Source organism: Natrix helvetica, assembly GCF_964273705.1.
Source record: "Natrix helvetica genome assembly, chromosome: 2".
NCBI lineage: Eukaryota > Metazoa > Chordata > Lepidosauria > Squamata > Natricidae > Natrix > Natrix helvetica.
In genome coordinates, this window is record NC_138552.1 from 294,561,705 (window position 1) to 294,586,011 (window position 24,307).

At 45.4% G+C, this 24,307-nt stretch overlaps 1 protein-coding gene across 2 annotated transcripts in view; it reads right to left on the minus strand.

Annotated features, from left to right (window-relative positions):
* Positions 1-23,794, minus strand: part of LOC309388253 (multidrug and toxin extrusion protein 2-like) — a 48,103-nt gene extending 24,309 nt beyond the window's left edge. For both annotated transcript variants that reach the window (XM_081945442.1, XM_081945441.1), the window contains exons 1-4: positions 23,533-23,794; positions 4,153-4,254; positions 1,881-1,949; positions 362-510 (exon numbers count right to left, since the gene is read on the minus strand). In XM_081945442.1, coding sequence (XP_081801568.1) covers positions 362-510; positions 1,881-1,949; positions 4,153-4,254; positions 23,533-23,673 — 461 coding nt within the window. In that variant the 5' untranslated portion in view covers positions 23,674-23,794. The remainder of the gene's footprint in view (positions 1-361; positions 511-1,880; positions 1,950-4,152; positions 4,255-23,532) is intronic.
* Between the last annotated feature and the right edge of the window lie 513 nt (positions 23,795-24,307).

Genomic DNA, 24,307 nt, shown 5'->3' on the forward strand with positions numbered 1-24,307 from the left:
ACGTCAGTCGTAACTTGGAAGAGTCACTAAACTACCGGTTATAAGTCAAGGACTACTTATAAAAAGGGATTTTAGAGTTGAAGATCCGGCTATGGATTTGCACTGTTCTGCAAACCGAGAGCAGCCCTTTTTTTTTGGGGGGGGGGGGGTTTCTCTATCTGTTTTGCGAAGTTAGAGACAGATTCAAAACGCCAGGGACTAGCAACATGACTCCCAACGGCAAACAGAGGAGTTCCTGTACAGGCTGCCAAAGCCAATGGGTCACTGCGGCCAGAAGGGATTATCGTTCAGGAATGGGTGTGTGTCTGCACAAGGCCAGGCGTGTGCTCGGACACCATCGCCCGTTCGAGCGTGGTCCAACCTGGAGACATCCGGATCCTGTCGGAAAAGCAGCAAGATCTTCTCGGTGTTCAGGAAAAGGGCCCAGCAGGGGAAGCAGAAAAGGAGGAGGATCAGGATGCCCCGTTGCAGGATGGTACCCACTCTCTTCACGTTCTTACTCCCGTAAGTCTGGTTAAAAAAGAGAGACAATTAAAAAATATAATATAATATAATAAATATAATGTAATAAATATAATAATATAATATAATATAATATAATATAATATAATATAATATAATATAATATAATATAATATAATATAATATAATATAATATAATAAATATAATGTAATAAATATAATAATATAATATAATATAATATAATATAATATAATATAATATAATATAATATAATATAATATAATAAATATAATATAATAAATATAATATAATATAATATAATATAATATAATATAATATAATATAATATAATATAATATAATATAATATAATATAATATAATATAATATAATATAATATAATATAATATAATATAATATAATTAATGAAAAAAATAAAAAATAAAAATAATAAAATAAAATAAAATATAGATTAAAATATAAAATAAAATATAAAATAAAAGAATGAAATAAACAATAAAATAAAAAAATAAAATGAAATGAATAAAAATAAAATAAAATGAATAAAATAAAATAAAAAATAAAAAAATAAAATAAAGTAAAAAATAAAATAAAATAAAATAAAAAATAAAAATAAAATAAAAAATATAAAATAAAATATAAAATGAAAGAATGAAATAAACAATAAAATAATAAAGTAAAAAAATAAAATAAAATAAAACGAATAAAAATTAAAAATGATATTAAATAAAAAATAAAAAATAGAATAAAATAAAAAATAAAAAATAAAAATAATAAAATAAAATGTAAAATAAAAAATAAAATAAAATAATTAAGTAATAAAATAATTAAGTAATAAAATAAAAAATGAATAAAAATAAAATAAAATATAAAATAAAAATAATAAAATAAAATAATAAAATAATAAAGTAATAAAATAAAAATAAAATATATAAAATAAAAATAAATAAATAAATAAATAAATAAATAAATAAATAAATAAATAAAATAATAAAATATATAAAATAAAATAAAATAAATAAAATAAAATAAAAAGAATAAAACAAAAAAATAAAGTAAAAAAATAAAATCAAAGAATAAAATAAAAAAATATTTTTTTTGAAATAAAATATAAAATAAAATAAAAAGAATAAAATAGAATATAAAATAAAATAAAATATCAGTCGCTTCCCTCAGGGCATCTGGTAATCCTCGAGTTACGACCATGATGGAGCCCAAAATTTACATTGCTAAGTGAAACATTTGTGAATTTTGCCCCATTTTACCAATTCGAGGATCACATGCTTAAATTTATACGAATTCCCTCAGAACCATAAGCCTGTGAGGATTAGAAGAGACCTTTTATTGCCATGGTCCTTAAGCGAATCATTGTGGTTGTTAAGTGTAACGCACGGTACCTGGGACATGAGGGTGTCACATACCGATGCCAAGCCGGTACCCACCGAAATGCCAACCACGTTGACGACCTTTAAAGAAGGGAATGGGAAAAAAGGAAAAGTCAGCAAGAGATGTTGGATAGCCATTTGGCAGGGGGTTGGACTAGAAGACCTCCAAGGTCCCTTCCAACTCTGCTATTGTAATAAAGATCACCACTGTATCCAGCACCACTCAGCCTCCAACTTCAGCAATTTGAAGATGGGTGGATTTCAACTCCCAGAATTCCTCAGCCATCAATGAACGGAGGATTGCAGAATTCTGGGTCGATTTGTCAAAGCATGCTGGGAGTGGAGGTCCAGCCCTCTTAAAGCCTGCTGGCTGGGAGATTCTGGGAGTGAAAGTCCATACCTCTTAAAGGAGGCTGGCTGGGGAATTCTGGGAGTGAAAGTCCAGCCCTCTTAAAGGAGGCTGGCTGGGGAATTCTGGGAGTGGAGGTCCACCCCTCTTAAAGCCTGCTGGCTGGGGGATTCTGGGAGTGAAAGTCCAGCCCTCTTAAAGGAGGCTGGCTGGGGAATTCTGGGAGTGGAAGTTCTCCCCTCTTAAAGCATGCTGGCTGGGGGATTCTGGGAGTGAAAGTCTACCCCTCTTAAAGGAGGCTGGCTGGGGAATTCTGGGAGTGGAAGTCCATCCCTCTTAAAGCCTGCTGGCTGGGGAATTCAGGGAGTGGAGGTCCACCCCTCTTAAAGCCTGCTGGCTGGGGAATTCTGGGAGTGGAGGTCCACCCCTCTTAAAGCCTGCTGGCTGGGGAATTCTGGGAGTGGAGGTCCACCCCTCTTAAAGCCTGCTGGCTGGGGAATTCTGGGAGTGGAAGCCCTCCCCTCTTAAAGCATTCTGGCTGGGGAATTCTGGGAGTGGAAGCCCTCCCCTCTTAAAGCATGCTGGCTGGGGAATTCTGGGAGTGGAAGCCCTCCCCTCTTAAAGCCTGCTGGCTGGGGAATTCTGGGAGTGGAAGCCCTCCCCTCTTAAAGCCTGCTGGCTGGGGAATTCTGGGAGTGGAAGCCCTCCCCTCTTAAAGCATTCTGGCTGGGGAATTCTGGGAGTGGAAGCCCTCCCCTCTTAAAGCCTGCTGGCTGGGGAATTCTGGGAGTGGAAGCCCTCCCCTCTTAAAGCATGCTGGCTGGGGAATTCTGGGAGTGGAAGCCCTCCCCTCTTAAAGCATGCTGGCTGGGGAATTCTGGGAGTGGAAGCCCTCCCCTCTTAAAGCATGCTGGCTGGGGAATTCTGGGAGTGGAAGCCCTCCCCTCTTAAAGCATTCTGGCTGGGGAATTCTGGGAGTGGAAGCCCTCCCCTCTTAAAGCATGCTGGCTGGGGAATTCTGGGAGTGGAAGCCCTCCCCTCTTAAAGCATGCTGGCTGGGGGATTCTGGGAGTGGAAGTCCACCCCTCTTAAAGCATGCTGGCAGAGGGATTCTGGGAGGGGAAGTCCACCCCTCTTAAAGCATGCTGGCTGGGGAATTCTGGGAGTGGAAGCCCTCCCCTCTTAAAGCCTGCTGGCTGGGGAATTATGGGAGTGGAAGCCCTCCCCTCTTAAAGCCTGCTGGCTGGGGAATTCTGGGAGTGGAAGCCATCCCCTCTTAAAGCATTCTGGCTGGGGAATTCTGGGAGTGGAAGCCCTCCCCTCTTAAAGCCTGCTGGCTGGGGAATTCTGGGAGTGGAAGCCCTCCCCTCTTAAACCATGCTGGCTGGGGAATTCTGGGAGTGGAAGCCCTCCCCTCTTAAAGCATGCTGGCTGGGGAATTCTGGGAGTGGAAGCCCTCCCCTCTTAAAGCATGCTGGCTGGGGAATTCTGGGAGTGGAAGCCCTCCCCTCTTAAAGCATTCTGGCTGGGGAATTCTGGGAGTGGAAGCCCTCCCCTCTTAAAGCATGCTGGCTGGGGAATTCTGGGAGTGGAAGCCCTCCCCTCTTAAAGCATTCTGGCTGGGGGATTCTGGGAGTGGAAGCCCTCCCCTCTTAAAGCAGGCTAGCAGAGGGATTCTGGGAGTGGAAGCCCTCCCCTCTTAAAGCATCCTGGCTGGGGGATTCTGGGAGTGGAAGCCCTCCCCTCTTAAAGCAGGCTGGCTGGGAATTGAAGTCCACCTATCTTAAAAGAGCCAAGGTAGGGAAACAGTGTCAATGCTTCTCCAATGTCTTGTGCATCCATGCCCCAGTACATCTTTACCTCCTCTGGATCTACTGGGTGCGGAGGGGGCGGTGTTAGAAAATCTCCATTTCTGCCAGGTGGGGATGTACCTACCGAGACGGCAAGGGTGACCGCGTCCAATTCCACCTTGCCCAGGTGGCCGCAGAAGATGGAGCTGACCACACTGATCAAGAAGCCCAGCAGCTGCGCCGTGAACTGGTTAGGAAATTGCAAAATTAAAGGATTATTCCAGGAACAGACAAACACCTCCAGGGTCTGAAATCTGAAAGTCATTTAAGTATTTGCTTCTCAAAGTCATTCTCTTAAATGGGCAAGCTTTTATGATTGGCTAGAGAAAGGAAACTAGAAAGGAAAGTAGGGAGAAGATATAGAACCCAGATGATGCACTGTTAAATGGAAAAGGGAGGGGAAGAAGGGGAAAACAGAAAAGAAAATATTAAATATATATGTACGTATTCAAGAACGAAATATACAGTGGTGGTGGGGGGAAACATAGTTAGGATAGATTAGCGAAGGTAAGGGAACAAGAAATGACACTAAATTATATTTGGGTTTGCCGAAATACCATCCCAAGGAAACTGAGATTTGAAAGAGACACCTATAATAATAGAAAAAGAAAGGGAGAAAGGAAGAGAGGTGATGAGAGGAGGAGGAGGAGGGAAGGAAAAAAGAGGTAAGGAGAGGAGGATGGAATGGAGAGAAAGAGAAGGAGAGAGGATAGGAAGGGGAAGGGGAAGAGTAGGAGTAGGAGAAAGGGAAGGGAAGAAGGAAGGGGAAGGAGAGGCGGAAGGAAGCAGAGAAGGGAGGGAGGGAGAAAAGAAAGGGAAAATAAGGTGGTGTTACAACAGGAGGAAGGGAGGGTAAATAAAGCAACCCAAACTGTACACTTTAACCTATTAAATGAAATTATAAATGTATAAGAATGACAAATGTAAAGAAGAATAACAATTATGTGAATGTATACTTAAAATGTTATGTAAGAGAATAAAATATTTTAAAAATGGGGAAAAAAGTGGACAAGCTAAGCACCACCACGCGGTATTACAAAACTAGTGGGGATGACCAGGAGATTGAAATCGTAGAATAACAGAGCTCGAAGGGACCCTGGAGGTTTTTAACAGATTAACAGAGCTGGAAGGGACCTTGTAGGTCATCTAGACCAGTGGTGGGCAACCCGCGGCTCGCGAGCCACATGCGGCTCTTTACACCCTTTAATGCGGCTCTTCTGTGTGCCGGGTGCCCGCTCCCCTCCCTCCTCTCGGGCTTCGGAGGGAAGCTTCTGCAAAAGCCCGGGCGAGTGACAACCAATTTTGGTCCTATAACTGCAGAATGCTGCAAAATACCATAAATGCAGGCCAGTTGTTGAGTGTTTCAAATGTGATTGGAACACTCAACAAGGTGACCACAGTGTGTGTGTGTGTGTGTGTGTGTGTGTGTGTGTGTGTGTGTGACACAGACAGACAGAGAGAGGAACAGAGAGAGGGAGTGAGGGAGGGAATCAGAGAGAGACTGACAGACAGACAGACACACACACACAGACAAAGAGAGACATAGAGGGGGAGGGAGGGAGAGAAAGATAGACAGACAGAGAGAGAGACACACACAGAGTGAGTGATTAAGTGAATGAGTGAGAGACAGACACACCCACATACACAGAGTGACAGAGAGAGAGGAAGGGAGGGGAGAGAGACAGAGGGAGAGACAGAGACAGACACACACACACACACAGAGTGACAGAGATGGGGGAGGGAGGGAGAGAGAGACAAAGAGCCAGAGAGAGAGAGAGAAAGAAAAAGAAAAAAAGAAAGTGGGAGAGAGAGATGAAATTAAAAACAATAACATACAAACCTGACTTACTCAAACTATCCAAGGAAATGCAAGGCCAATGTTCACAACTCATGGTTGTGACTTTGTCAGTCATTGTCAGGATGTAATATTCTCTACATTGTAAGGCAAATTTTACGGAATTTAACGTTATCGATAAATAATATCGTTCTAAAGTTTTTGTTTTATTAGTTGTGTTATTTGTATCCTCCCGACCTATGTGGATACTTGCCTGCAGAATATTCTCAATAAAAACTTATTGAAACTAAAAACAGTGTACCATCCTATGTGTTTTCGGTTTTAAAAATGTGGCTCTCAAAGTAAATTTCAATCGTGGTTTTGGCGAGATTTGGCTCAGTTGAAAAAAAAGGTTGCCCACCACTGATCTAGACCAACCCCCTGCTCAAGTAGGAGACCCTCCACCCGTGGCAGCTAACCTTTTCCGGACCGAGTACCCAAAGTGTGCATGTGAATGCGCGAGTGCACGCTCGAACCCCCAAAATGCAATGCATGTGCGGCCCCTGTATATGCGCCCCACCCCCCGCACTTGCCCTGCTTTCTGGTGGCAAGCTGTTCCACTGGGGAATTATTCTCACTGTCCGTAAATTTCTCCTTAGTTCCTGGTTGCTTCTCTCCTTGATTAGTTTCCACCCATTGCTTCTTGTCCTGCCCTCAGGTGCTTTGGAGAATAGGTTGACCTATTCTTCTTTGAGGGAGCCCCTCAGATATTGGAAGACTGCTATCCTGGTCTTCTTCAGGAAATCCACCCTTAACCACTTTGTCTGACAGGCATGCTCCCCCCACAGAAGCTTTTAACTCCGGGATGGGTGTGAGCTCAGATCTTGCTTAATGTCAGGCATGCCTCCTTCAGTATCCAAGAAAGAAAAACCTCAACTCCATTTGAATAGAGATAAAGATAACTTTTACTAGCTATGAATTGATAGCAGCGAAAAGGAAAGCAAGATCTGAGCCAAAAAGGTGTGAACAAGTACATATCAATACAATACAATACAATAGCAGAGTTGGAAGGGATCTTGGAGGTCTTCTAGTCCAACCCCCTGCCTAGTCAAATGATTACCCAGCCCCCTCCCTCCAGTTACTCCAGCCCAGTGTCCAATCTGCAACTCCCTAAAGGTGTCACGTGGGGGTGCATCTTCAAAAGGCCTCAAGTTGGTATGCGAGATGGTTGGCCTTGACCAAGTCCAACCATCAGCCACCAGCATGCGCAGAAGATGGTGAGAACAAAACTCCCTTCTACATAACTCCTCCAGTACCATACAAGTCCCTTCCCCAATACCATGCCCCCACCCTCCCCGTTTCTATGGCAGCCGATAGCAAGCAAGCGAAGCAGAGGCTGACATTGTCATTCTGAGTTCCCACTAATCTTCCGTTTTTAGTTCTGCTCCTTTACTTTCTAGTTTCAAGTGTTGTGGGAAATGGTTCTTCAGCCAGATGCCAGCTTGCAGCAAAGTTCAGTGAAAACTGTCCAGATAGTTGTGGAAATCCCGGTTGTGGTGGTGGCAGTGGTGGAATTCAAGCATTTTCCTGGTGCGAAATTCAATACCCCAATATGATATATAAACAAATATATAAGCAGATAGAGGGATGGATAGACAGACAGATGGATAAATGGATAAAGAGATAGACAGATAGATGCATATGTAGATAGATAGATAGATAGATAGATAGATGGATGGATGGATGGATGGATGGATGGATGGATGGATGGATGGATGGATGGATGGGGTGAGTGGGTGGATAGTGTTGTGACCCGTCAGCAGATTCGGACAGTGGGGAGGTTGGGGAGGAACGTGGGCCAGTCCTGGAGTCTGGAGAAGGCTCTGAGGAGGGCTCTGTGTCGGAGGCAGAGAGGGTGTCGTCTGACAGTTATCAGCTGCCTTCGGAGTCGGACATCAGTGAGGCAGAAGAACAGCTGGAGCCTGTTCCCAGTGTGCGCATGTGCAGAGTTGCCAGACGAAAAGAACAGCTAAAGAACAGGGGTCGACTTGGGAGTAAGGCCACAGGTGGACAATGAATGGTCCCTCCCAGAGGAAATAGAAGAGGAGCGAAAGGGGAGTGGACTTTGCAGGAGAAAATTAGTTCGCTTCATTGATTCATGACTCTCTGAGACTCCTTGCCAAGTTCTGCAGAGATCGGCCTGTCAACTCTCCAAGCCAGAGAAGGTCTGTGACTGTAAATCCTCCCTCGAAAGACTTTACTGGATGGGAAGGAGCAGAATTCACAGTCAATTAATAAAAGGTTTTTTTTTGTCGGGACCAGGAGTTGGCTTCATGCTCTTGGGAAGCCTCGGTCAGAACAGATGGATGGGTGGGTGGATGTGTAGCAACAGACGGATGGGTGGACAGGTAGATGAAAGGGTGGGTGAATGGATGGATGAGGAATATGTAGACAGAAAGACAAATAGACGGATGGGTAAGAAGGTGTATTATAGGGAGGTAGATAGATTAAGGAATATTAGATGGATGGATAGATGGAGGGAGAGAGGGACGGATGAAGGGGGGGATGGACGAATGGGTGGGTAGGTAGATACTTGGATGAATGGATTCAGGGGTAGATGGACGGACTGATGGATATTGCAGATGGATGGAGGGATATGTAGGTGGATGGATAGGTGGAGGGAGGGATGGAGAGTGGATGGAGAGATAGATGAATGGAGGGATGGAAGGGAGGGTAGGTACATGGGTGGATGGATGGATGCAGGGATTCGTAGACGGACAGACAGACAGATAGATGGATAGGTAGGTAGACCAATGGATGGACACGTAGATGGATGGATAGGTGGATACTTGGACAAGCGGAAAGAGGGATGAAGGGATGGATGGATGGATGGATGGATGGATAGATAGATGATAGATAGATAGATAGATAGATAGATAGATAGATAGATACATACACACACACACACACACACACACACACACACACACACACGGGTAGGTAGATACATGGGTGGATTGATGGATAGAGGAATAGATAGATGATAGATGTTGCAAAATATGTTTGCTTCTGCCTATCGTCCTGGCTCTGAAATGCTCTACACTCACATGCCCTACCTAAGAGTCAACTCCTGCCAATCAAAGCGAGCGTTCAACACACACCGGGAGCTCTCTCTCTCTCTCCCCTTGCGGTCTGCAATCCTCCGAGCCAGGCAAACACGCCTTGTGTCTTTTGGTCCCAAAGAGTTTGATCTGGCTCTCGGAACCTGGGAATGGAAGCTTTAGCTTGGCGCGTTTTGTGCTGAAGGGAAAGCGTCCAAGAGAAGCGACACCCACCTGGACTAAGCCGGTTTATGCAATCTCCACCCGGGGCATTTGTGTGAGCTATCCGATCTAGGCGCTGACCTTTCTCCCTGCTGAAGGGGCGAAACGGGGGAGTTCGGAAAAGGAATTTATTTCTCGAGGAGCAAAGGGCAAAAAGCTAGGAAGCACTGTTGTATTCTGCACCGCACCCGAAGGCAGGACGAGAAGCCACGGATGGAAATTAATCAAGGAGAGAAGCAACCGGGAACTAAGGGGAAATTTCCTAACAGCAAGGACCATAAACCAGTGGAACGGCTTGCCACCAGAAGTTGTGGTTGCTTCATCGCTGGCCGTTTTAAAGAAGAGAATGGACAGCCACTTGTCTGGAATGGTCAAGGGCCGTGATGGCAAACCTATGGCGCAGGTGGCAAGCGGAGCCCTCTCTGCGGGCATGCGAGGTGTTGCCCGGTACAGCTCCACCATGCATGCGTTCATGGCTTGTGCTGGCCAGCTGGTTTTTGGGTTTGCCGTGCACGCGGGAGATGCATGCGTAGGGGGGGTTTGGGGGAGCACGGGGAGAACATGGTGTGCCCCACCCATGCTCCATTTTTGACACCAGGAGGCGTCAGAGAGGGCCCCCGAAGCCCAGGAGAAGGCGAAAAATAGCCTCCAGAGCCTGGGGAGGGCAAAAACTCCCAACCCGCGCAGGAGGGGGGGTGTTGCACGCGTATGCAGGGGGTGCATTCATAGGCACGGGGGTCATGCGCAGGTGCACAGGTGGCCAGGGCGCATTGCATGGTGCACAATTTTGGCGCACGAGGACAGAAAGGTTCGCCATCCCTGGTCTAGTGCAGCGATGGCTCACCATTTTGTCGTTGCACACCCATAATGCCATACCAGCGCACTCCCTGCGCATGTGTGTGTGTGTGATCCCCTTGCGCTCCCCGGCCCCCATGCATGCACCTGTACGTCTTGCATGCACCCCGCGCATGCGCCTGTGACGCCCCATGTGCCTCCGACCCATGAATGCGTGTGGGTCTCCCCATGCGCCCCCCCCCACGCATACACTGCAGAGGCCTGAAAACCAGCTGGCCGGTGGGAGGCGTATGTGCATCTGCGGTGGAGCTGAGCCGGGGCGACGGCCTGCATGCCTGCAGAGAGGGCTTTGCGGGCCACCGGTGGCATGCGTCCCTTAGATTCGCCTTCACCGCCCTAGACCGGGGGTCGGCAAACGTAAACACTCCAAGAGCCGTTTGGACCCGTTTCCCACAGAAAAAAAACACCGGGAGCCACAAAGGTCCTAACCAGAAGCCCCCGTTTAATTCTGGAGCTGACCGGAAGTTCAGTTCCCCCCCACCCCCACCATAGAGTCTCCTCCTAGCGCGGCATCCTTTTTCCTCTGCCTGTCATAACCGAAAACCCTATCAATGGTGGAGACAACTGGAAAACCCTCCCCTTGCCATAGAGTCTTCTCCTGACGCACTCTGCTTCTCCATCGGAAGTTCCTCTCAAAATTGTGGTGCTGACCGGTGATGGAGCCTCAGCAGAGGGAGGAAAGAGCCACATGCGGCTCCAGAGCCACAGTTTGCTGACCCCTGACCTAGACCACTCCAGACCAGTCTCTTCTTAAAAACAGCCAGTAATAAAGCACCCACAACTTCTGAAGGCAATACAATACAATACAATAGCAGAATTGGAAGGGACCTTGGAGCTCTTCTAGTCCAACCCCCTGCTTAGGCAGGAAACCCTACACCACTTCAGAGAAATGGCTATCCAACATCTTCTTAAAGACTTCCAGTGTTGGAGCATTCACAATTTCAGGTGGCAAGCTGTTCCACTGATTAATTGTTCTAACTGTCAGGAAGTTTCTCCTCAGTTCTAAGTTGCTTCTCTCCTTGATTAGTTTCCACCCATTGCTTCTTGTCCTGCCCTCAGGTGCCTTGGAGAATAGCTTGATTCCCTCTTCTTTATGGCAACCCCTGAGATATTGGAAGACTGCTATCATGTCTCCCCTAGTCCTTCTTTTAATTAAACTAGGCATACCCAGTTCCTGCAACCGTTCTTCGTATGTTTTAACTTCAGTGGATTGCTGGTAAAAGTACCTTTTCTCTAACGGAGTCGTTCTTTCCTAGGGAGTAAGCTGGGGCTTACTGTACCTGTAGCAGGGATGGGAGGGGCCTTAGAGGTCTTCTAGTCTAACTAAAGCAAACTCAGAACAACCTTCCCCAAACTCAGATGCTTCAACCTCTTCCGAAGCCATACCTTCTCTTTCAAACCCAACCCGGAATTCCCCCCCCTCCCCTGGAGCAATATCTGGAAAATATCAAAGCTGGACATTATCAGCTGATGGTCTCCTGACCAGGAGCCAGATGTTTCTCACGCAGCAAGGAACAAAGGCCAACTCAATTGGCAAGAGGGCATCTCCCCTTCTCCTTAACACCCAGAAATAACACAAACCCGCCAGCCGCCGGCAAAAAAAATGGGAACGTCAGTTGCACGCACAGAAACCAAAGAATTAAATTCAGGGGACGGGTCGTTGAGTGATGGATTAACCTCTTGGCATTTCCGGCTTCAGGTTAGAGGAAAAGCTTACCGGAAATTCCCCCCCCCAAAAAGATTCTCATTGGAAAACTCTGCCCAAATGGTGAATGGATTTATAAATAGAGGCGCGTCAGGAAGTTGTTTGCGGCAAGGAATAGTATCTAAGAATGCCAATCAACAGCAATTCTCAGTCCTGGCCATTTTAAAACGGGTGGATTTCAACCCCCAGAATCCCCCAGCAGAATGCTTTAAGGCAGATGGTGTTCTGGGAACAGAAGTCCATTCTGGGAGTGGAAGTCCACCCTTCTTAAAGCATGCAGGCTGGGGAATTCTGGGAGTGGAAGTCCACTCCTCTTAAATCAGGATGGATGAGGAATTCTGGGAGTGGAATTCCTCCCCTCTTAAAGCATTCTGGCTGGGGGATTCTGGAAATGGAAGCCCACCCATCTTAAAGCGTGATGGTAGGGGAATTCTGGGAGTGGAAGCCCACCCCTCTTAAAGCCTGCTGGCTGGGGGATTCTGGGAGTTGAAGTCCATCCATTTTAAAGCATGCTGGCTGGGGAATACTGGGAGTGGAAGTCCACCCTTCTTAAAGCATGCAGACTGTGGAATTCTGGGAATTGTACTCCGGACGTCTTAAAATGGCTAATGTTGAGAAGCACTGCACTTGTGCAATTTGTTGTGAAGAAAAAGTTTTTAAAAGAACTTTTGAAAACTTGATGGGAACTTGTTTAAACCTAAACATGTTAAAGATATACCGGTAATTGTTTCAGATGAGGCTGGCTCACCCCTTTCGATTTTAATTTAATATCTTCAATCCCACCTGTCCACTTAAAAGCACAAAGTTTTCTAGTCAATTTAAATGTTTTTTTAAATCCAAAGTGGCTCCAGAGGATGGGAAGTGTAGTCCGAGAGTGACTAACTGAAGTAGGGCTGAAGTATGGATTATATACCTGGATTGCCCCAATATGAAGATGTTAATAAATTAATTAGTCTGGTGGTTAAGGCACCAAGCTAGAAAACAGGAGATAGTGAGTTCTAGTCCTGCCTTAGCCATGAAAGTTGACCAGGTGACTTTGGGGTCCAATGACTGGGAGACTGTGAGTTCTAGTACCGCCCTAGGCATGAATATCGGTCAGGCCTTTGGCCTGAAAGCCAGCTGGGTGACTTTGACTCAGTCGCTTTCTTCCAGCCCAGCTTACCCCAAAGGGTTGTCGTTGTGGGGAAAATAGGAAGAGGGAAGTGGTGATAAGATATCACAAAGGTGCTTTATTTTCAAGAGGCAACTGGACTTCCTGTTTTTTTCTTTGAAGACGTTTCGCTTCTCCTCCAAGAAGCTTCCTCCGCTCGGTGGGCTAGGTACGTTTTGCCGCCTTGAGTTATTTGTAAAAAAAAAACAATCCAAAGGCAAGGATGCAAATACATAAATAAAAGCATTTCTGTTATTTTTATTTTATAGCAGTCTTCCAATATCTCAGGGGCTGCCTCAAAGAAGAGGGAGTCAAGCCATTCTCCAAGGCACCTGAGGGTAGAACAAGAAGCAATGGGTGGAAACTAATCAAGGAGAGAAGCAACTTAGAACTGAGGAGAAACTTCCTGACAGTTAGAACAATCAATCAGTGGAACAGAAGTTGCCTCCAGAAGTTGTGAATGCTGCAACACTGGAAGACTTTAAGAAGATGTTGGATAGCCATTTGTCTGGAACAGTATAGGGTTTCCTGCCTAGGCAGGGGGGCTGGACTAGAAGACCTCCAAGGTCCCTTCCAACTCTGCTATTGTATTTATTGTATTTTTGGTAGCCGACTGAAGAAATTAAAAAAAGGAAAAACAGTGCTATCTAGCAGTCAAAAAAGCCAATGCAATCCTAAATTGCATTAACAGAGGGATACAATCAAGATCAAGGGAGGTACTAACACCACTCTATAAACCTTTAGTAAGACCACACTTAAGAGTATTGCATTCAGTTTTGGTTACCACACTGTAAAAAAGATGTGGAGACTCTAGAAAGAGTGCAGAGAAGAGCAACCAGGATGATGAGGGGACTGGAAGCTAAAACATACGATGAACGGTTGCAGGAACTGGACATGGCTACTCTAGTGAAGAGAAAGACCAGGGGAGACAGGATAGCAGCCTTCCAATATTTGAGGGGCTGCCCCAGAGAGGAGGGGGCCAAGCTATCCTCCAAAGCCCCCGAAGGCCAGACAAGGAATAATGGATGGAAATTGACCAAGGAGAGATTCAACCTAAAATAAGGAGGAATTTTCTGATAGGGAGAACAGTCAACCCATGGAACAGAAGTTGCCTTTGGACGTTGTGGGAGCTTCATCACTGGAAGCTTTCAAGAAGAGACTGGACTCAAATCTGTCAGAAATGGTGTAGGGTCTCCTGCCTGGGCAGGGGGGTTGGGCTAGATGACGTCCAATGTCCCTTGTCACGATGTTAAAAAGTTTGCTAGGCATGAACTGACATTCAAGAGTTAAACTAAGAAAGAGTTATTGCGCAGGTCATAAAAGTTCTTATCTGAAAGTGATTTATTGCGCATGCGTTACACATTCCAGAATTCTTTTCTTCTTTGTTCGGCTGCCAACTTGGCAACCAGAGATTTTATTATCAAAATGTAACCATTAGTTATTTCTGTTTCATTTACTTTTATTATTTTCGTATTAAAGTTTGTTTATTAATTAGAATATACTTGTCAAAGACTTTTATTTTATTTTTTTTAATATCTCAAAAGATATGCGGAAGGGAATCAGCCCGATCCATTGATCTCAAATTTCTCCAGGGCGTTTTTTCCCCTGACAACTTGGTATGCAGAGGTTGGTTGATGATACCAGCTGAGATGGCTACAATTTATGGCTGTATTTTCTCTTCGTGCTATCTTATGATAACCGACTAAGGCTAATTAGCCATGTCGAAGAAGAGAAAGAAAAGAAAAAAACGCAGACATGGAAAGCGCTCGAAAGAATCCATTCCCTCAGACACAGAGGAGCAAGATTCTTCAGGTGCCGAGCCAGATGTGGGGGAAGGAGCTACAGAAGGCAAGATCTACGGACTGAGGTCAGTAAATCTCCCTCATTATCAAGATACAATTAATGAACGGCAAAAGTCTAAACGGCAACTGCCGGCAGAGAAAAAATCCTCCCACGCAGAAAGCAAAGTTTATGAAATCTTCCCAGATAATGAGGAAGAAATGCAAAGCTATCTATATCGATTAAAGCTGTTTGAAAAATATGCTAGGGAGGTGAGAGAGTGCTTTAACGAAATAAAGCGAAGTAGGAGGAGCTCCCCCACTCCCAAAATGTCTGAGGACGCCATCTTGTCTTCAAAACAACAGCCTAAGACACACCCCACAGAGTTCATTGGTCAATCAGAACAAAGAGATATGTACACGTCACTGAGGTCACGTGATCCCTTTGAGCCCATTGAACTTCCGGCCATGTATAGAGGGCTGCAGCCAAGAAGTGAAGCTGCACTGCCATCTGCTGGCGGAGAAAAATTATTAGAGCAAAAGATGATGCAGTTTCATCAAAGCTTTAAAGAATTAGCTATGAGCCCTTTAGAAGCCAAAACTTTGCCTCCAAAGGTTAAGTCTTCAACACCCCCTGGCGGTGTGGAATCCTCCCTAGATGGAAAAAGGCAAAGCCAAAGGCGAATGCGAGGAAGTCAATTTGATGTTGCCACGCAAAGGCCAATGATGCAACCCCAGCATCCCCTGGTTCAACAACCAGCTTTGCAACCAGATCAACAAATTGTTCCAATGCATATTCCTCAGCAGGTATTCACAGTCACCCCCTTGACTGGTGAGTCCAAATTAAAGGAGTCAGGAGAGAATTATAAAGCCTGGGTCAGTGAAATTGCGCTCTTGCTTCGAAGAGAAGGCACACATTCCATGATTTTTAATCCTCCTCCTCAACCCTGGACACCTGCAATAAGAGACCTCGAAAACAGAGCAATCACGACTTTGCTCATGTCAATGGAAATTGAGATCCAAGGTATCTTTCCACCTGATGCAACTGCCCAAGAAATTTGGGCTATTTTGGAAGATTTCTACAGGCCCGTTTCAATTGAATCTTCATGTTTGCTCATGTCTGAATTCCATGGTTCGAAGTTGAAACCTGGTGAACGAATTGGTGGATATTTGACCAAACTGAAAAGAATGAGAAGTGAATTGAGACAAAATGGCCATGTAATCGATGATATCCAAATGATTAGCATCATCATTAACTCATTGAATTATGAATGGAAAGATGCTGTTGCAAAGATTAACTACGTGCTATTGCTCAACGCACAGTTAACCACGTTTGCAGACTTTTAGTGGAAGAGGAAGCTATCAGGTTAGCTACACCACATCTGCAACGACCTCCAGCATCGAAGGCTCCAGCCAGACGTCCCTTCCGAGGAAGAGGCTACGCTCCAAGGATGCCAAAGTGCTACACCTGCAACCGTGTGGGACATGACACCCGGGATTGTCCCCAACGAGTTCCAGCTCCCGCCACGTACCAGCCCAGAGGAACAGACTCCAGAGGCAGAGGTAGAGGCGGAAGACAAGGTCGTTGTGGTCCAAGGCGTGATCCACAAGCTCCACTTGTAACACTGGCCATAACCAACGTTCCACAACCTGATCCAAAGTTCGACAGACGTCTTTTGTGGACTTTAGATAGTGGAGCAGCTGTGCACGTTACTCACAGAAGGGAACTTTTCACAGAGATGGGCGAACCAGAGCCCAAGTATCGAGAACTGTATTCCTTCACCAACCACACTTGCAAGGTCATGGGAAAAGGAACTGTTTACATCGAAGAGCTCGATACACACATCCCTGATGTTTATTACATACCTTCAGCAACTAGTAATTTGCTTAGTCAAAGTCACTTGTCTAGAGATTTAAAGTTCCAGGTTCACCACCTCGAAAAAGCAAGTTACTTAGTTAAAGATGGAGATATTATTGCTGAAACTATGCTGATTGGTAGTGTTTATTACTTAAAGCCAAAGCCTAAAGGGCAAGCACAGGCAAGTATGCAAACTCCAAAAAGGCACAACGTGAACCCAGAGAGAGTTGTCCCAGAGAGAGAAAACGTTACTGTGCCAAAGGCTCCTAAAGCCAACAAACAGAGAAAACAAACAGATTGCTCAGAGCAAGCCTGAGGATCCTCATGAAACTGTTAATGTTGAGAATTCACTAACTGGTAAACCTTTGCATTCCAGGTGTATTCACAAGTGGCACAGAAGATTGGGACATGCCAGTTTCCGTGTTCTTAGAAAGATGCCGGAGTTCGCAAAAGGTTTGGATCTAAAGGGGTGTAAGGTGTTTTTGGATTGTGCCGTTTGCAAAAAGGCTAAATCCAAGGCGGCTCCAATTCCAAAACACGCTACACGCCAGTCAACACGCATTTTTGATTTGGTACACACTGACATAGTGGGTCCTTTCCCACCAACACTTGGTGGCAGAAAGTATTTTTTAACAATTGTAGATAATCATTCTAGATATGGATTTGTATATCCTATGAGAGAGAAATCTGAGACCTTTCAGATCTTTAAAGACTTTGCAGCGTTTGTTTCTACACAATACCAAGTTCGCATCGCCAGAATCCAGAGTGACCGTGGTGCAGAATTCATGTCTCAGCGTTTCCAGGACTGGATGCGTAAGAATGGAATTCTTCATCAGACATCTGCTCCATATACACCGGCTCATAACGGAGTCGTAGAAAGGAGACAAGGGGTTCTACAAACCATGATGCGTTGTCTTCTAGAAGATGCCATTCTCAGTAATGCATACTGGGGTGAAGCAATCAAGTATGCAAATTACATTGTCAACCGTACTTGGAGCAGTGTAATCAATCAAACTCCTTTCTACATGCTGTATGGCTACAAGCCTGATCTCAAGAACCTCCACATTTTTGGTTCATATGCTATGGTGAACACTCCCTTAAGTCAAAGAAGAAAGGGAGGTACAGTAGCAAAGAGACTGAGATTTATGGGTATTGATGATAATTCAAAATGGTACAAATTCATTGATACTAAACATGTGATTGTCATTTCACAATCTGCTAATTTTGAGGAAGATATTGACTGGTCCAGGATTCATTCCAATGATCCTGAAGTTTATTTTCCTAGAGATGGTGTTCCAGATGCCACGCAGCCTGATGACAATTCGCAGGCAGATGTTCCTTCTACCAGTTCTTCACAACCTGATGTTCCGTCTTCTCAAGCCGCGGATGCTGATGCTAGCGACGAACGTGAGGACGAGGATGATGATGATGAAGAAGAAGAAGACTGGACTGATGTTCCTAGACGTTCCAAGAGGGCCACAAAAGGAATCCATCCACAACGTTATTCATGGCAACTGACAAAATCACCAGTACCTTTGATTTGCAACGTTACTCTTCCTCCAGAGGCATTCACACAAATCAAACAGCTTCCTGATTCAGAACAAGACAAGTGGTACGATGCAATGCAGGATGAAATGGACAGTTTAAAGAAACTTAATGTATTCACACCTGCAAAACCTCCAGCAAACAAGAAAGTCATTGGCACCCGATGGGTCTACAGAATCAAGAGGAAACCAAATGGTGAGTCTTTATACAAAGCCAGACTTGTAGCTCAGGGTTTCGCTCAACGTTATCCTGAGGACTACACAAACACTTACTCACCAACAGTCAGAACTGAAAGTGTAAAAATTGCCTTAACCACTGCAACTATTCTTGGTTTAGAAGTTTTCCAATTTGATGTGGACACAGCTTATCTACATGCAGACCTAGATGAAGAGATCTACGTGAGAAGCCCTCCAGGATTCCGAAAGCAAGAAGGGGATACCTAGTTCCTGAACAAAAGTCTTTATGGTCTGAAACAGTCAGGTTTAATGTGGTATTTATGTCTTACTGACAAACTAAATTCAATGGGCTTTATTAAGTCCGAAACTGATGAATGCGTGTTCACAAAAAGATCTAACAATGCATATGAGATAATTCTTGTTTATGTTGATGATATTGTTTATATTGGTCCAAATAAGAAAATGAGTGAGATTTTCGCCAAAAGTTTGCAGAGATACTTCACACTAAAATCTTTAGGACACATTAGCACTTATTTAGGTGTTCAAATTGAAAAGACACAGAAGGGGTTTAGTCTTTCACAAGAAGAGAAAATTGAACACATTCTACATCATTGCAACATGAAAAATGCTAGCACAACAAAGACACCCATGCAAACAGATTTTCACAACTTAACACATGAACCAAGTCCTGAGTTCGAGGATCAAACACTATCGTTCAGTCATTGGTTCACTATTATACATTAGTAGTTGGACCAGACCTGACATCGCACTTAGTGTTAATCTTTTATCACGACACGTAGGTAAGGCAACACAATTTCATTGGTCATGCATTAAGAAGTTGTTGAAATACCTGAAACACACTAAACACATGAAGTTATTGCTAGAACCAACACACACTGATCAACCAAAGTTGATTTGTTTTTCTGATTCCGATTGGGCGAGTGACAAGAAGTCACGCAAAAGCACTTCTGGTTACATGATGTTCCTAAATGGATGTCCTGTTTACTGGCAAGTGAGAAAACAGAGTTTTGTTTCATGTTCATCTACTGAAGCTGAATATGCTTGTGTTTCAGATGCTTGTAATTCTCTAACGTGGTTTGATGCTTTGATCACAGATATCTGGACACGTCCGATTCGACCAATCACCGTGATGGAAGATAATGTATCTGTGGTTTATATTTCTGAGTCACATTTTACAGGTTCTAGGTCCAGACACATTGACATTCGTTATCAAAACACAAAGCAATTAGTTAAGCAAGGTTTTGTTAAATTGCAATATGTTTCTACACATGATCAGATCGCAGACATGCTTAACAAACCACTTGCCGCAAATCAACACGAGTATCTGCGAAAGAAGATGTGCCTTAATTGATGATTTGATGACGTCAGCCCAGACTAGCAAAAGAAGGGGTGTCACGATGTTAAAAAGTTTGCTAGGCCTGAACTGACATTCAAGAGTTAAACTAAGAAAGAGTTATTGCGCAGGTCATAAAAGTTCTTATCTGAAAGTGATTTATTGCGCATGCGTTACACATTCCAGAATTCTTTTCTTCTTTGTTCGGCTGCCAACTTGGCAACCGGAGATTTTATTATCAAAGTGTAACAATTTAGTTATTTCTGTTTCATTTACTTTTATTATTTTCGTATTAAAGTTTGTTTATTAATTAGAATATACTTGTCAAAGACTTTTATTTTATTTTTTTTAATATCTCAAAAGATATGCGGAAGGGAATCAGCCCGATCCATTGATCTCAAATTTCTCCAGGGCGTTTTTTCCCCTGACATCCCTTCCAGCTCTGTTAATCTAATCTAATATTTGATTTACAGCTGGCCAATGTTTGTCTTGTAATTCTTCCCAAAAGAGGCCTCCGAGTTGAAGAAAAAGATTGAAAAATGGACGGATGGAGAAATAAGAAGCAAGGGAGCCATAAAAAGAGACTTTGGTCGTGGTTTTTACTCAATCAAGGTTACCATTATCAGCTCAACGTGGGCAGAGCCCAGAATCCAGGTGAGTCAAAAGGACGAAATCCAAGAAAGAGCCTATGAAACTACTATTATGCCAGAAAAAAAAGCAAGATAGCCAAAACTCAGGCGCCTCCCACTTTCCCACTCATGACAGATAGCCCTCGACTCAAAGCCATTCATTTAGTGACCGTTCAAAGTCACAACGGCATTTTAAAAAGGGACTTTTTCCACACTTACGACCGTTCAGACGCTTGGCAGATGGTTCCTATTTATGACGATTGCAGCGTCCCGGGGTCACGTGGTCATCTGACAAGCAAAGACCAGGGGGAAGCCAGACTCACAGCCCTGTTAGTAACTGCAGTGATTCGCTTAACAACGGTGGCAAGGAAGGATGTAAAATGGGGGCAAAACTCACTTAGCACCCGTCTCGCTTCGCAACAAAAATCTGGGGCTCAATTGTGGTCGTAAGTCAAGGACTATCTGTGATCTGCTGAACTCCAATTCTTCCTTCTAGTGTTGGGTAAGGCGTGGTAGACTGCCTTGAGACACAGAGGTTCTTTTCAGCCATCCGGGCAAAGCCCCCTCCCTATTCTCTTGTCCATTCACCCCTGCAGCCTGGGGGAAGGACCGTTCAATCATCCCACTTATAGAAATTATAAGGCTATAGAATTATAGAACTGGAGGGGACCTCAGAGGTCCTCTAGTCTAGTCCAACCCACCCTGTCCAAATCAGGAGTCCTTATACCAGGGATGGCGAACATTTTCGGCACCGAGTGGCCAAACCAGAACGCAAGCCCATGTGAGCGTTGCTGGAGCACCGGAAACACGAAGACCAGCTGACTGGCGCGCGCATGCCTGTCTTTTGGCTGTTTTCAGACTGTTTTGTGAGCCATTTTCCGGCTGTTTTGGGGGGGGTTTCAGGCCATTTGTGGACTGTTTTCCGGCTGGTTTTTTTGGGGCTGTTTTCTGAGCCATTTTCAGGCTGGCTTTTTGGGCTGTTTTCAGGCTGTTTTGGGGCTGTTTTCTGAGCCATTTTCAGGCCGGTTTTGGGGGCTGTTTTCAGTCTGTTTGTGGGCTGTTTCCTGGCTGGTTTTTTTTTGGACTGTTTTCTGAACCATTTTCAGGCCCAGACTTAGTAACTTAGTTTTTTGGGCTGTTTTCCGGCCGTTTTGGGGCTGTTTCCGAGCCATTTTCAGCCTGTTTCTGAGCCATTATCAGGCCATTTTTCAGGCTGTTTTCCGAGCCATTTGCACCATTTTTATGGTGGTTTTCTGAGCCATTTCCAGGCCGTTTTCCGGGCTGTTTGTGGGCTGTTTTCTGAGCCATTTTCAGGCCGTTTTTCAGGCTCTTTTAAGGACGTTTTTGGGGGCAAAACCAACCCGAAATACGGTCCAGAAAACAACCCCCCCAAAAAGGCCCGAAAAACGGCCTGCGTTTTGGCCATTTTCAGTCTGTTTTCCGGCACTCCGGCACCCACGAAGACCAGCTGGCCGCTGCACATATACGTGCCAGAAACCAGAACAACAGCAGGTGACTGCACGTGTGCCCAAAGAGAGGGCTCTGTGTGCCACCTCTGGCACGCGTGCCATCGTTTTGCCATCCCGCGTCCTTATACCATCCTGGACAAATGGCTGTCCAATCAAAAGGTTGTATCTCTCCCTTTGACAGCTTCTGGGGATGTAGGTCCCGTATTTTTGGGGTCAAGTGGGGCTGGGGAGGGGGTATAAGAGAGGGGTCTTTTTCGGGAAGCCAGCCGGCAGGTGGAGGGCTGGGGAGTGGGGGGTTAGATGTTTAAAACTCTGTTAAAGTCTGCGACATCTGAACACAGAGCTGATTTCTGTATTTGCTAACACAAAAGTCAAAAGAAATCACAGCGTCGTCTTGAATAATTTAATTTAATTAATTAATTTATTTATTATGTATTTATTTATTTATTTGCTGGAAAGGGGTCTGTCTAATTAAATTTGGCTGCTACGCAGGTAGTCCTCAACTTACAACAGTTCACTTAGTGACCGTTCAAAGTTACAACGGCGCTGAAAAAAAAGTGACGTATGGTCATTCTTCACACTTACGACCATTGTTGCAACCCCGTGGTCAGGTGATTTACATTCGGATGCTTGACCACTGACTCACATTTATGGCGGTGGCAGTCTCCCGGGGTCGCACGATCCCCTTTCGGAACCCTTCTGACAAGCCAAGTCAATGGGGAAGCCAGATTCACTTAACAACCATGTGACTAGGTTAACAACTGCAATGATTCACTTATCAACGGCGGCAATAAAATGGGGCAAAACCGCTGTCTCCTCCAGCGAACAGAAATTCTGGGCTCAGCTGTGGTCGTAGGTTGAGGACTAACTGTCCTCATAAAAAGTGGGTGCACAGGATCACCCCCAAAATATCTGGTCCCCTAACCCTAACAAAACCCACTTGGGGTGGAACAAAATGATCCAGAGGTGATCAGTTTTGCCCCCTTCCTCAAACTTAATTTTTCTATTTTTAAAAAAATAAAACCACTTTCTCCCCCTGCTTTTTGCACCAGCCTTCGGTTCACCCCAAATTTCTGCCTCTCCTTCCCACCCCATCCTTTGAACTCCATGTTCTGTGTTCAGACAACCTTTCCAGGCAAAAGGAAGAAAAAAAACGATCCCATCTGCAGATCCAGCCTGCCACCTCTGCTTGGAAAGGATTTAGTTTCCTGCCAGTGAAGTCACCAGCCTAATTGACCCTAATTGTTCAGATAAAGGATCCTCACATATCACTAATTGGACAGAAATGGGACAGGAAAGGCAGGGCAGGGGCAAGTTCATTCACACAACCTAGAGCTAAAATGGGGAGAATTTAGTTCCAGCCCAGCCCCAAAATAATCCCATTTATTTGGCAGGTCCTGTGAACAAAAGGAAGAAGCAAAAATAGGACGTGTTTATTTCCATCCCAGCAAAAACAAACAAGCTTCATCTGCCTGGTTGTGTGAAGGAAGCAACTAAGGTTAAAACTGGGCGTGTTTATTTACGTCCCATCTGAAATAAACGTGTATAATCCAGCGGGTCATGTGAACACACGGGGCAAATTTATTCCCGTCCCAACCCCAATTAACACGTGTAGAATCCAGGGGGTTGTGTGAACAAACCAAGAATTGAAAAACGGGGCGAGTTCATTCCCCTCCCAATTGACACGTGTAGAATCCAGGGGGCGGTGTGAATCAACCCAAGAGGGGGAAAACGGGGCGAGTTTATTCCCCTCCCAATTGACACGTGTATAGTCCAGAGGGTCGTATGAACGAAGGAACTGGAGCCCGGACGGCCTTTCCCCGCCCCCACTTCCCCGATCCCTGCTTACCACGGGCCCGGCGATCTTGATCAGCTCCCGGGCTTCCTGCCAAGCGCCGACGGGCAGAAGGCGACGGAGGCTGCGGCCGCAACGGAAAGCCGAGAGGGGCGCCGGCGGGGAAGGCGGCCGACTCCGAGCCGGCTCCTCCATCACGATCTCGCCGGGGTCCCTTGGGCCATGGGGCGCGGGAGAAGAACCAGGCCGCTTCCTCCGCCGCTCCAGCAGCCCAACGGCCGAGGCGCCCCAGACAGCGGCAGCAGCACAAGCGGCACCTCCGGCAGCGGCTCCGGCGGCCACGTGAACGCTGGCCGGAGGGGGGCGTGGCCGGAGGGGAATCCCCGCCGCTATTGGGTGGGACGCGCTGTGACGCGCTGTGACGCGCGCCAGGCAGGGGCTCGGGAGGGGTCTTGCCCCGCCCACTTCCCCAAAAGCTGGGCTTCCCCTGGGTGGGCGCGGGGCAGCAGTTGGGCGCCTGGGACACTTAGACAGACGCTTACCCTGGCCCCGACCCCCTCCCCTGAACGCCCATTGGGATGGAGGGAGGGGGAGATCATAGATGATAGATACAGGTAAGATGATGGATAGGTAGATAGTGTTAGATCGGGTAATGGACAGGCACACATAGGCTTAATGATAGCAACAGCTCTTTCTTAAGTACAACAAGTGAGAACAATCCAGCGAAGGTTGAGTCTGACAGCAGCCCTTTTATAGGGAGCAGTCAGACCCTTCGACCAATAGGATTAAACCTCTGTTCCCGCCAGAATAGAGGACCTTGGTGGAAACC